The following is a 14,532-nucleotide window of genomic DNA, read 5'->3' as shown; positions in this document are numbered from 1 at the left end:
TGTGGTGATGGTTAGAACTAAAGTGATCCATGTTATAATCTTGTTAATTGCTATTTCTATTGTTTCTTGGATATGGTCCTGTGGTGGATGTTGGGGAAACTGCTGGTGTGCATCTGGTTGAGCTTCTTCATGCAGTATGCTGTTGTGGCTCTGAACAGGGCCGCCAGCGCTGCTGGGTTGGTTTTCCTCTTCGTAAGTGAAGGTTGTGAATTTTCGTTCACTGGAAGCCTTTGGTTTGGACGGACAACAGTTGCTTCCTGTTCTGTAGGTCGTTGATTCTCACGTGGCACAAAAGGTTTTGTTTATCGGATTTTTGGACTCTTCTTTATGTGAGTTTCCACACCGGAAGAATACACGTTGTGCTGTATATTGCAGGCGGCGATGCCCATACTGGTAGCAGTTCCAGCAGGGCATCGGTCTGGGTTGCAGTTTTGAGTTCTCTATTTTGTAGTATCTTCCCTGTGTTTTAAGTCCATATGTAGTGAGGCGGTTTACATCTTCTGGGTGTTTGGAAAACAGTCTAAGCATCGGTGCTGGTTCCTTAGTTGTTTGGATCCGGATTAGGCTTGTGAAGCGGATGATTTCGTTTATTAGGGCCTCTTGGATTTGTGAGATATCTGTTGAGGTGGATACTCCTTTAATCACACAGGTGTATGTGGTCTCTTGCTGTGGTTTTCTTCTGTCTTCTATGTGGTTGGGTTTTTCGGTAAGGTTTTGGTTTTCCTTCTTTGCTCTTCTGTTTTTTCTCTTCAGCTCTCACCGTCACTTCTGGCTGTGAGTTCCCCGGTCCTCATAAGAGCCGGTTGTTTCACTGGTGTGTGGTTTCATCACCTTTGCCTTTTGGTTTTTCACCTGTTTGTGTTGGGTTTCTCTTCCTGTGCGGTTTCATCTGGTCTTGGTTCTGGCATTAGAGGAGTTTCTCTATGTTGGGCGTTCTGCTAGTCCACTATTCTTGAGAGCGATCCGAAGGTTGTGGCAGGGTCTGCATCCATAAAGATCTTCAGAAAAATGTCCCTTGCAACTTCTGATTTGAAATACACATTATAGTCGTGATCCTGAAGATGTTCTAGCTGGAACTGGCTGCGGTGCATCTTCCTTTCTATGACTCTGTGTATGTCACGTTTAGTATATAATGAGTAGACCCTCACAGTGGTCACAGGGGGGATCTTCCCGAAGTCATCTGCTTTTGGTTGAGGCACTACATCTCCCTCACACGGTCGTCTTGTTAGCGTCTTCTTCCTTGGTCTCGGCAAGGCTCTAAAAAGGGCCGCACTTCTGGTTTCAAATTTTAGTATAGAGTTTGTCAGGGATAGGTTTTCTCTAATTTAGTGTGCAGTGCCTCTCTAATGCTATCCCAAAGATATAATATTGCGTTCCCGTCAGCCGACTGTCGCCAAAGGCTATACAACCAATATGGCCAGCGCGAAGCTTGACTCACAATAGGGGGTCCAGCCGACGGAAAACAATGCTTATTTCTTCAGGAAGCGTTTTGTGTAGGTGTGTTGTAGAACTTAATCTTTATTAAACACGAAACTCTTCTCTAATGATACTCTTTAAAGAGCCGATTTTTTTTTACTGGTGACCACATCTTCGTTAACACCGGAAGGTCTCCCAGTATGTCACGGCGTCTTCAGCAAAGCATGGCATCTTCTATTATTCTTCTTTGCAAGGCAGGATTCTTCTCGATGAGCAATCTCCCACAGACATACTGGTACAGAATTGCCGTGATCCATCCAATTTATAGCGTTCCTTGGGTGGCAGTGGCGCTACTGCTCCGTGGGAGGGGCTAAAAGCCGTCGTCTGCAAGTGATTGTAAATCCATCTGGTGTGAAATCTTCTTGCCAAACCACATGGTGGTGATTGTAAACACTGGCGTGTGGAATTGTTTATACACATCACGCGGGACTATATATATATATATATATATATATATATATATATATATATATATATATATATATATATATTTCAGATTATTATGCTTAAATGGACATAATACTTATAGTTACACTTGAATTGAGAATTCTAAAAATCTAATAAGAAAAGCTCAGAATAGGTTAGCTATCCCAATTTCACAAACGACAATACAAAAGTGAAAATCTGAACTTTTTGTTTTTCAAGACGTACAAATAGATACATGTGTGAACAGATGGCAATCAAAGTAAGTCGAAAGTACTCGTAAATGTGTGAGAGAGAAACAGAAGGAACAAAGAACAGGGATAGTGTAACGAAATGAAAAAAAAAAAAAAAAAATCTGAAAAGGGTAAAGTTACTTTATTCGTACCCATTACTATTTTCAATACGAAACAAAACTTCTCTGGAAAATTTTCTGAGCTTCTATAGTTGTACTCTGCACTGCATGTTGAAACATCCTTCAGTCATGCAGAGCTTTTATAAATTCTACCATTCTCCAGTTCAATGTCTCAATTGAACTCTTGAGTGTTCCATGCAAAGTAAATAACCCAGAGCTTCCCCTATCAAATATTACAGTATATTTGGCGACGTATTGATATTTGACTCGAAGGCAGGCAGAAAGGTAAAATTTACACTGACGCTACTCGCCGAAATTTGAATTATACTTTTTACGTTTAACGGTGAATTAGTCTCGCTGAAAGCGATGAAAAGATCAGAAGCTGTAGAATTCCCTAAAAACTCTGATATAAAGTAACACATACACACTTGCGTTTTTACAGTACTTCAGAAAACCACATTTATGTCTCCAACAACTGAATTATTCATTTCTAAAGTGCGATAACCCATGAATTAAACTAACCCTTAACAGAATTCTGACTTTTCCTGATCTCAAATTCACTTACTTTTTCCGGTTTTCCAGGTTTCTCGCCACCCTGAATGCCGAGCAATAGTCCATAACGATGATAGTCCTATAGAACACAACTTTTCATATAATAAGTGAACTTGGAACATCAGAAGAACGTAAACCGAACCTTCTTCCATAATGCAAAAATTCTGAGATTTTAAACATAAATATCTTCTAAAGCGTGGCATTGATATAATATCACATAGCTTCTACAGAGGGCGTTCAATAAGTTTTGCACAGGTGGGTATTTTTTATTAGTTGCAATATGAAATTTTAGGTAAACATACTTTGACTCCTTGGCTTCAAAATGGTGATAATTGTTGCTTTCTATTGTTTACAGATAAACCACAGTAAACACTGAAGTAGACATTAGAACCCACCAATGGTCAGTAATTGAATTCCTATTCAAAATCGGTGGTGAATCAGACACACAAATTTACAGGAAGTTCGTTTCCGGTTTATGGGGATCACACATTGGACCGCGTCAATATCCAACGTTGGTCGCAGCGGTTTAAAAAATATAAATTTTCCAGATCAGGCCAAAAAAATACAAATTCCTTTTTCTGGGATCTGTGCGGTGTCATTTTCATAGACTTTTTGGAATATGGCTCCACAATTAACAAAGAGCGTTATTAACAAGAAATTGGTTACTTACCAATGAATCCTCCCTTGAAAAATTTAAAGATTTTGACGTTTCGGAACTCTCAGCTGGTTCCTTCCTCAGTGGCAAGGTAAAAAGGATTAAAACGAAAATAAGAAAGAATTAAAACGAAATTAATCCTTTTTACCTTGCCACTGAGGAAGGAACCAGCTGAGAGTTCCGAAACGTCAAAATCTTTAAATTTTTCAAGGGAGGATTCATTGGTAAGTAGCCATTTTTTTGTTAATTTTGAATATCCCCCCATGCGCCCATGTAATAATATAAAGAGCGTTATTGTTTGTCACTGGATAAGGTATGACATGCTCTAAAAATTAAAAGACCGGAGCTGCAAGGTAAGGTCATCAAACTCCATGACTATGTCAAACCTCACAGGCATGATGACACAGCAGAAAATCATGGGATCTGAAGTCCTATAATTTGTACTTGTTCCTTTGGTGTTCTTCCTGTTTGGTCGTCTGAAAGGCCCACCGAGAGGAAATCATCCGACAGTGACAAGGCCCTCATTTTTTGTGTAAAACGATGGTGTAAAAATCAGTCACCTGAATTTTACCAAAGTGCATTCAAAGCATGGAAAGATCGTTGGACGAGATGCGTCACAGCAGATGGAGGCCATATTGAGTGACATGGTCTTGCAACCGAAGGACCAAAGTATGTTCACCTAAAATTTCATCATCATATTGTAACTAATATCATAACCGTCTATGCAAGACTTAGTGAATGCCCCCTGCCCTGCATAAAAAGATTATTAAGAACTTACCATTCGAAAAATGGTATGAGACCGCGAACTTCTCTCATTCATATTGGTTACACCAAACTTTCTATGGCGCTCTCCGCTCTCAAAGAGGTTCATCACCTGAGAAAAAACAATTTAATATTATAAGATTAAAAAATAGAAATAGTTAGGTATAATTATAGGTGTAATTAGAAATAATCATATATATAGGTGTCGGCCCAGCATCATGAGGCAATTAGGAAATTATCTGAACTAAGCAACGATTGAATAGGCAGAAATAGACAAGCCAAACCACACACACACATTACCCAATTAAACGTGAGCCGCTGTAGTATTACTATTGATTACGATATATTCGTTAATTTAGGTTGTCTAGTTAAATCACATTATGAAATGTTTTGATCAAATTTGGATTTTTCTCAATTTCTCGAGTTTTCAAACTTACAATGCTATTAGTTACAAATATTATATTTTAGTTGCTGACATGAGTTTACCATGCTTCAAGTATATGCTTTAAAAAAAAAAAGTTTTATAATTGTACTATTTACTTCGTAATTTGTTACTTATAAACTTTTTAACTACTTCATCGCCAGAGTACTTTCTACTCGATCTTTAGGTTTCCAAACTATGTTGTACATACGTATTATAGAACGGCTGTATCCTCCGTCCGTCTGTAGACAGATATCAGAGCAAAAACGGTAAGATACCGAGATGCAGTTTTTTGCAATCGATTTAGCGTCTCAAGACCGCATCCACATGACTATCCACTACACTACCGAAGCCGGAAGTGGTTCAAATTTACTATTACGTCCTGTTTCAACGTTTATCGTCATATAACGAAAAAGCGATTTTTTATAAACTATTCAGCGTCCCAAGAATAGGTGCCTTTGGTCCTTTAACAATCTATTCAAACCAGTAGTAGTTAAAATAAGTTATTTCCGGTTTCAACGTTTATTGCCATAGAACGACAACGATAACAGATAGCAAGCTATTTTTTGTGAACAATCCAGTGACTCAAAACAATATATCATGGCTACCCACAACACTACTGAAACTGAAAGTAGTTCAAATTTACTACTTCCAGTTTCAATACTGATTTTCGTAGCACAAAATCGGTACATGCTATCAAGATGTAGTTTTTTGCAATCGATTCAGCGTTACAAGGATAGATTTCATCTCCTCCATTGAAGCTATTCAAACCGGAAATGGTTAGTGAATACGGAAACACTGTTGTTTTAAAATAGTAAGATAGAATAATTTATGATGATCATAAGGAGTCTGCTATGTATAGTTTATCAATTCTAACAGAAAAAATCAAATCTATTAAATTTCGACCGTAAGTGCTGAGGTTATCCCTTTCCAGAAAATGAAATTAAAAAAACTACTAAGAAGTGGTTCAAGAAGTAACCCGGGGATTAGCTTTACACGAATAAACTAACAGTGAAGTTCGCGAAACATGTAGAAAAATAATACGCAAAGACGCACCACACAGATAACAATATTTGCTCTTTTATATAAATAGCGTGTTAAAGTGTATACATTGATGTTGAAATAAGTTTGGCTCAATCCAGCACCTATGCTGAGATCATCCTGCAGGTGAGTTACTGGTTTATTTCGAAATCCCTCATGAAAGTAACTGAAACTTTCTAATGTCCAGCTTCAAACAAATTTTGATTACATGGAGCGAGTGACGCTCTTAAATCACTAAGCTGCCATGTTTTAGGTGCAATAAATCAGGAATCCTGATACATAGTAAATCTACGTATGTGAAGAAAACGTCTAATCCAAGAAGTGTTTTCAAAGACATAAGTGTCATACAAGCCTGGTCGTAGTCCTTTCTTCAATTCACTACACATTTAATTAATTTTCATTATTTGCATTATTTTCTAATTTTTAAAGTAAAAAATATATTCTGCTCCTAAGCAATAAACCTTACAATTAAGTTTGAAACTGATAACGTACCTCGTAAGGCGATGTAGTAACTTCCTCCTTTAATCCTTTCACAGATACAATACCCGGTTCAGTCTCTTGAATTTTCAAGTTGCTAGAGTGCCTCACGAAAAGATCTCTGATGTTCTCGTTATATATTTCCATATAGGACACACTGAAATAGAAAATATTAAAATTTACTCTCAGCATTATAAAAGAATCAGATTTATATCGGTGCAAGCCACAATCGCTATGTGTCATAGAAGTCAACTGCCACCGTGGCCACATCCATCACAAATACAATTATAAAAGTCACATGTGTGTTCGATCATAACCTACCCATATCACTCCAAAGGTGACCGTTGACCACTAGTCACTTAAACGTGCTACACAGTGCCAGACTGCTCACCATGCCTATCTTTTTAAACAATGGAGAAAGTTTAATACCGTAGTCCATACCTCTTATTTTGCTCTTGAAAACTGAACAAATCAATTCAACTTCACTTCAGAAGGAACATTATTTCTTCTTTAATGCTACAATCAATATAATTTATTCACCGCAGCGTAACTATGAGAAGTTTGCAATAATGACAGAATTAAAAATCTACTTCAGTATGCGTAAACTACTGCGTGATTATGGCTACCTTGCATATATGACCTATTTCTGATGGATGTAACTACATTCATGTAAAGATGACCATTAGCTTCTATTAACGTAGAATGTGACGTCTGGATCATTCTACGTTAACACACCATTTTAGACAGAAGCTCTCAGATTTTGATGACTTTTACACCATATAAAGATATCGTAGCAAGACTGAAAAATACCAAATTTCAATCTTTTAAGTTCATTACTTTTCGAAATCTTACGGCTCGAAACTTCTGTCACAAAAAATGGCATATATTAGCTTGTTCAATGTGATATATCGCAGCTCGTAATTGAGTACGGAACTGGAACTTGTGTCACTGCAAAGCTATTGTTTCAATCTTCTTTAGATATACAACTCAATAGGAAAGTACTAAAAAAGTTTTTTTATTTCGAAAAATAAAATTCGAATTTCTAGAAAAATGGGAATTTTAAAATTTCCAAAAAAATCCCATATATAGGTTAGGTCTTTATAAAGATATAGTTTTCGAATTGTGATGGGATCGGGAGATACAATCTTCGAAGGAAATTTTGTTAAGAAACAATACTATGATGCTAGTATGTGTATGTTAGTTGCCTAGGTCTACTTTTTAATGCCTGAAATAACTTCCGTATGCATTCACTGGAATTTCCATGCAGTATAACATTTGGCAATCAGTTCAAACTACTCAATTATAGTACATATATCAGCAAAGACTTAGGTCAGCTTAATTCTATTTTGAAGAAATATAGTTCTAGAAAACTCTGCTAGTTCTTTAAACATTATAAATTCAGAAAAATGGTAAACACGACTAGTAGATGTCACTGGCATCACTGTACATACAATCTATCTTACTTATTTAAATAAAAAGGATTTTGATGATACAGGAGGTGTAAAAATGTTAACTTCACCCGGTCATCTTGATTACAAGTGACGACATATCAAAGCCACCAATCCCCTTTGGTAAATCGTAGTTACATATCCATTAATCTCATTTAATGGAAGCATTGTGGGTATCACTAGCTGGTTTACGTTATTTGTTGAAGAGAAGGGGTTGGTCACTACAGACGTTCTATTACGGGGATGAAAGGTATAGAGGATTCGTGTACCTGAAATTTTATGAAGGTCTTCGAAACTTTAAGAAATTCATCAGTCGCCACATATTCTGAGTGAGTAACAAATACGAACTCTTATCTTTGAGATACTCTTCTTTGCTCACTCCTTGATCTAAGATTGGGCATTGGAGACTTGTTTTTCTTGCCCTCTCTTGACAGTGCCGCCTTTACCATAGCATGGATCTTTATCACGAATATATATATATATAGGGTGGCCCAAAAGTCCCTTATCACCCCTTGCAAAATCCGTGTTCGTGGAAAATAGTGAACAACAACCACGTAGTAACATAGTAGGCCGAGGGGAAGTCGGATTGTGATGGTGACCAAGATGGTGGCCATTTTAAAAGCCATCTTGAATTCGCGTCAAGATTTTTAAATGGGAACATGATCATGCGGCATATCATTTTAGGGTAGAATTTAAAGACAAACACAATGGTGAAATCGGTTTGTTGATATCTTAATGTGTTCAAAAGTTACAGGCATTTCAAATTGCTAATTTTACCGTACTGTTTCTGTTCTTGCAGGTGAATAACTATGCCGCTAACGACAGAAGAGAGGAAAGAGTTGATCAGGACATGGGGAGGAAAGAGTGCAAGGGCTGTAGCAGCTGAATTCAATGCCAGGCACCCGGATCGACATACTGTGTCCCATGTTAGTGTCTCCCAACTCTTCCAGAAGTTTATGGATACTGGTTCCATAGCAGAAAAACCCAGGTGTGGAAGACCCACGACCGAAACAGATGAAGCCATATCAGTAGCAGTGCTGGCATCATTTGCTACATCACTACACCGCAGTACCCGTCGTCTGTCAATGGAATGTGGTGTCAGCCGTACATCCATCAGACGTATCTTACAGAAAAGCAAGTGGCATCCGTACAAATTGCAACTTCACCATCATCTATCTGAAGGTGACCCTGATCGTCGTATGGAACTTTGCGACTGGGCCCTTGCACAGTTGCAAACGGATCCCACATTCCACACACACATTTTATTTTCCGATGAGGTCAATTTTTATGTCAGTGGGGAAGTGAATAAGCAAAACTGTCGCTATTGGTCCCCGACAAACCCTCAGTGGGTTGACCCTTGCAAAATGGTAAGTACAGGCAAATTAATGGTGTGGTGTGGTCTATGGGGCACCAAATTAATTGGTCCATTCATCATTCCTGGTACCCTCACTGCTGAACGGTATTTGGATATGCTACGGGATCTCATCCTCCCTTCCATATTGTCCGAGGACGGCACATTTAAACTCTTTTTCCAGCAGGATGGTGCCCCTCCGCATTACGGATTACAGGTCTGTATTTATCTAGATGAACAATTTACTGGATGTTGGATTGGGCGCCGTGGTCCCATTGAATGGCCAGCACGATCACCAAATATGACGCCTTTGGATTTTTATCTGTGGGGTCATCTGAAGGCAAAGGTATACGCCGAAAAGATCCGGGATTTTGAACACCTGGAAGAACGCATATTTGCAGCCTGTGCCGATATTTCACCAGAAACTCTTTTGAGCGTCATGGACAATTGGGTTGAACGACTTACCTTGTGCATAACTCGGGATGGGGGCCACGTAGAGCACGTGTTCCGCCATGCGTGACAGGTAAAATTAGCAATTTGAAATGCCTGTAACTTTTGAACAAATTAAGATATCAACAAACCGATTTCACCATTGTGTTTGTCTTTAAATTCTAGCCTAAAATGATGTGCCGCATGACCATGTTTCCATTTAAAAATCTTGACGTGAATTCAAGATGGCCGCCATCTTGGTCACAATCACAATCAGACTTAATCCTCGGCCTACTATGTTACTACATAGTTGTTGTTCACTATTTTCTACGAACATGGATTTTACAAGGGGTGGTTAGGGACTTATGGCCCACATGTGTGTGCGTGTGTGTGTGTGTGTGTGTGTGTGTGTGTGTGTGTGTGTGTGAGAGAGAGAGAGAGAGAGAGAGAGAGAGAGAGAGAGAGAGAGAGAAAGTAAAATAGCTTCCATAAATTCCGACTATGGATTTTGAAGGATTGCTAATCTACATTGAACCATTCACAAAGAGTCTCAGTTCCGATTAAGCTTTCCTCTAGGTCATTATCAACTACTTGCTCTAGATTTGATTACATCAGTTCCTAGACAAAAAGGGCAAGTTTCTAAAGAATAGTCATCATACACATGTGCATGCAAGCATGAGATGTAAGCAGTCCTTGTAAGTTATGGAACTATTTATAACAGTTCGTAATTTAGCAACTTCTACCATTAACTTCACGTTTCAGTGTGTCGTATAAAGACAAACGCCGTGCGTTCCATTAGCTCAGCTAAGACAACATTTCTTTGTGGGAAGTTCAGCACATTTAGAAAAGAACTACGTTCATGTATGGAAATGCTCTTAAAAGGAATAACGTAGTTCTCGCAAATTACACAAAAGATGAACACTTAAAAAAAAAAAAAAAAAAAAAACTCAACTTTACACTGTACAAAACTGCATTTTAAGTCAAATTAAAGTGTTTTTTTTTATTAATAAATAAATAAATAAATTAGATTCCTTTGAAAATAATTTTCTGAGTTTAACCTTGATAGCTTCAGATAAAATGCTGAATTTACAACTTATAATAGATACTGATTATTACGAAAACAGTATTTACCAGTATTTATGCATGCTTCATAAAATATCAAAATATCGAGAAATGCTATTGCATTCAAACATGTCATCCTATGTATATAACATGTTATCAAACATTTATATATAAGCTGTGGGAAACACGTTCAGATTTTCAGGATACGCCACTGAAAAGAACACTTACCGTAACAAAAATTCCCTCTCTGGAGAATTCTCTATTTCATCAAATATATGCCTCACGGCCATCGGTATGATACCTGGATGAGTGGGCATTCCTTTCATGGTGAAGGTTTTGCCTAATTAAAAATAAAATAAAATACATCACAAATCCATGACTCTTTTGCCTTTTAACAGAAATCATATATAAAAAAAAAAAAAAAAAAAGATTTACAAATATTACTTCCTTCATAACCAACTCAATATCCTACAGCTCAAAACAGACTGCCTTTCCAGCAGGATTGGCTGGTTTAAGCCAGATTTTTTAAAAAACTTTTTTTTTTTAAAAAAAAAAAGTCTAAATACATTGACAAGCACTTGTTATTTATAAGAATTAGGATCCTATGATAATGAAGATATATGCTTGGAAGAGCAAGATGAGAACCAGTAATTCAGCTAACGACTTCAAGATGCAACATGCGTGACCAATTTACAATAAAACAATTCATGGTGTGCATTGTTGAAGCGAGCGGTCCTTCCTTTTCTGTCACTAATTTCAACCTCAAGCTATGGAAGTCTATATATAATCTGCAACAAACACACACTGTTTTCGCGAAGAATTCACTCTATTATTGACCCATTTAAACTTCAAGCACTTGAGACAATCGGAAATCGTTAGAAAGAAACCAAGCCACGCTAAATGATGGAGATGGGAGCCTTCTTTTTGTAAAGAATTGGACCTATTTACGTATTAAGCGTAAATCTGAGCTAAGACATTTTTTTTTAAGTCTCAAGAGATTTGAACAATGTAATCTCTGCTTATAGGCAACTGTAGTACTAAGCGTCACGCCACTTCAAATTACGTCATTTCTTTTATTTATATTTTTTTCTGTTTTCGCATTTTCGGAACTTAAATCCTCCTCCTCCCACTTGCAGATTTTCCATTTCTTCTTGCTAAAGCGATGCAAGAATTGGATTTTATGTTATAACATTTAACTTACGTGAAATATAATGCATATTAGAGTACATAATTAGAATTTACTCACGTTTCGATTGTTGACAGAACAATACCAAATTTTTGATGGCATACATTATATCTATTACACAGTATTTTGAACCACTAACTTGTTGGTCACCTATTGCAATTCTTTTTACTAGAAAATATTTTTCCAAACTTACGAATAATTGGCAGCTGTCGACATAAATATCATTTATATCTGAATCTTTTACCCCGGATAGTTTGGATATGGCGCACAATAATAGTAATTTTGGAGAAGGTTCTTTGACCTCTATTCACACAATAGCTAGGCCCGAACAATTTATGCTAAACTAGAGGATATCAAGAGATCCGCAAAAGTATGAAGCGATTGCTTCTATAAACAATTGGGAAAGTTCACGGAAAAAGTCTTTTAAAAAGAAAGTTAATCCTTTGCACACTTTCGAAGGGCCCAGCTAAATTTTGGGTAGACCATGCTTCTAAGAAAAGAAAAATTGCTAATTGGACTTATAACCAGTTCAAAATTCAGTTAACTGAAGCCTTTGGTGACAAATATTAAGCCTCATCTGACAGAAAGCGGAATATGAGGGTGGGAGCAAAAAGCAGGAAAGAAACAGAAAATTACTGGACAGGGACCACGAGAGATACTTTTCATGTTGGAGAATCAAGAAGGCAACACCAAGTTAATTCTAGAGGAAGCACCTTCGTCAAAGACATAAGAACTCACTTCTGGTGCATGGGACTCCTGGTTCGATCGCAGCTGCACCAAGTGGGCTTTGAGATGAACAACATCATGTGCGTGGATTTTCTTAGGGGTTCTCCCCTTTCCTCCTACTTTCTTCATTCCACTATTTCATCCATCACCATTGTCTCTGTTAGCAACGAAGTATACGGGGACAAACTAAAAGAAGTCTAGAGAAACTATTCTAATTACGATAACAGAGTTACCAATATATTTATATGAGACTAAATACAACAATTTATCGATTGGTTGTAGAAATATTAATACAATTGAACACTTGATAGCCCTCTTACCATAGGACAAACATCCTAAAATTTAAATTTTGTAGAGATGTACGCAGCGGATGGGCCCTTGGAGTCCTAACCTCCTTCGAAATCCCGACGTTTCTGTATATTTAGTCTAATTTTAAGGGTGATTTTAAAATTTTTATAATTTATCCTCATATTGAATTTTAATCCCCCTAAACTAAATTCTTGCGTAAGTGCCTATCCGTAACTATACATATAACCATATTGTACTAGTAAATACCGAGTGTAAATTCAGCAAATTATGCAAATTAATTATTCACATATTGTTATTTGTTTGATCAAGTTTGCGATGTTACGTAACAGCCTCAGTCAAACTGAGGTGAAATTACTTTTATGCTGCAAGCTGATGATGCTCTCCGGGATGAATGATCTTCACGAATTTGATGCCACATTATTATTGTGACGTAAGTTGTACAAAGTGGTATAAGAATGAATTACATTGTGAGAACAAAGAAACCAACTTAAGGTGCCAATTTCAAACAAACGGAATAAACTATGATTATGGGTAATAATGAATACAAATTAAACTTATAAAAATAAATATCTTGAAATAAAATACTCACCCGACGATGTTTGCCCATAGGCAAAAATTGTACCATTGAAGCCCTGGACACTGGCATTAACGATTGGTTTAGCAACAACATCAAATATCGTTTCAGTTGTGCAGCCTGCATCAAAAATGTAATCTGTAACGAAAAATAGATACATAAGAATGAAGGAAACTAGTTCAGACTAGTTCATACAATATTAAAATTAAAAATTCAACTTTTCATCAACACATTTCTAGTTATTTTCATAATCAGTGGTCGAAGTGAGACGGTATGCGGTGATATTCCATACCACCTCTGCTTTTTCAGTGATGAAGACATACCGTCTGGTTTTTCAGTGACCAAGATATACCGCCACTGGGAAGTGAAAGCTAATATACCTTTAATAAATTCATTTTGGAGACAGTAATTGACGAATAGCTTTGCACGTCAAAGATTTTATTCTTATGACGATGTAATTTCTAAATTGCCAATACTGACATTTTTGTTGTACTTTTCCTACCTTCCGTATTTAAAATGAGATGACTACAAAGAAGTTCACTCCTTGCTCCTACTCAAGAACTCGTGTTGGTTATAGATAAGGGTTATATGACAGAAAGGAATGAATTATGGGAACAATCCAAACAAAAAATAGTGTATTGAGGCGACTCGCTTAAACTGAAATCGAAAAGTATTGTTGAGTTCGTCAGGACTTCTTTTGTGCCCACAATAACAAAGAAATACATAGCTGAGTTACGAGAAAAAAAAGAGTTTACGTAATCAAAAAATCTGTTGTTTTCATTAAAAAGTATTTTTGCGTCTTGCTAATAATTGGATAACACTGGAATACGTGTGCGGTGATTATCTGTGTAAGTGTTTTCCTAATATTAGATCTTTGTGGCGATTGATGTTAATTCAATCTTGTATTGTTGGTTAATGGAAGTTAAATATTTTGAATATGGAGAAATTTTTAGTAAAAATAAAAAGCACTTCTCTTACATGCTTCACCAATAGGTTCATTTGTCAGGAAATTAATCATCATGGCATTAATTTCGCTGCATTTCCTGATTACCTTACCATAGCACGATGGAAAGCGAAATTTGAAGAACATACGTGGCTGACATACAATAGATTTGGTTGTGCTATATGTACAAGTGCGAAGGAAAATGGGTGCATTCACATCTGAAAATATGAGCATGGGTCAATCCATTTCAAATCACCCAGGCAATGTTGCTCAACATTTTTTTATTTTTATAATGAGTTCCCTATAGGTAGATAGTCACAAAACACTGTTTGAAAAAATTTATGT

The 14,532-nt window shown here is 36.9% G+C and overlaps 1 protein-coding gene across 1 annotated transcript in view; it reads right to left on the bottom strand.

The window, feature by feature from the left end:
- The window catches only part of cmet (CENP-meta), a 116,781-nt gene that overhangs the window by 84,187 nt on the left and 18,062 nt on the right, over window positions 1-14,532 (bottom strand). The window contains exons 3-6 of the mRNA XM_081736402.1: window positions 13,260-13,382; window positions 10,678-10,789; window positions 6,175-6,316; window positions 4,237-4,332 (exon numbers count right to left, since the gene is read on the bottom strand). Coding sequence (XP_081592528.1) covers window positions 4,237-4,332; window positions 6,175-6,316; window positions 10,678-10,789; window positions 13,260-13,382 — 473 coding nt within the window. The remainder of the gene's footprint in view (window positions 1-4,236; window positions 4,333-6,174; window positions 6,317-10,677; window positions 10,790-13,259; window positions 13,383-14,532) is intronic.

The sequence above is a fragment of the Thermobia domestica genome, chromosome 13, assembly GCF_964235325.1.
Source record: "Thermobia domestica chromosome 13, izTheDome1.hap1.1, whole genome shotgun sequence".
NCBI classification, from domain to species: Eukaryota; Metazoa; Arthropoda; class Insecta; order Zygentoma; family Lepismatidae; genus Thermobia; species Thermobia domestica.
The sequence above is the reverse complement of the archived record's forward strand: the minus strand, read 5'-3'. Positions and strand labels throughout refer to the sequence as shown.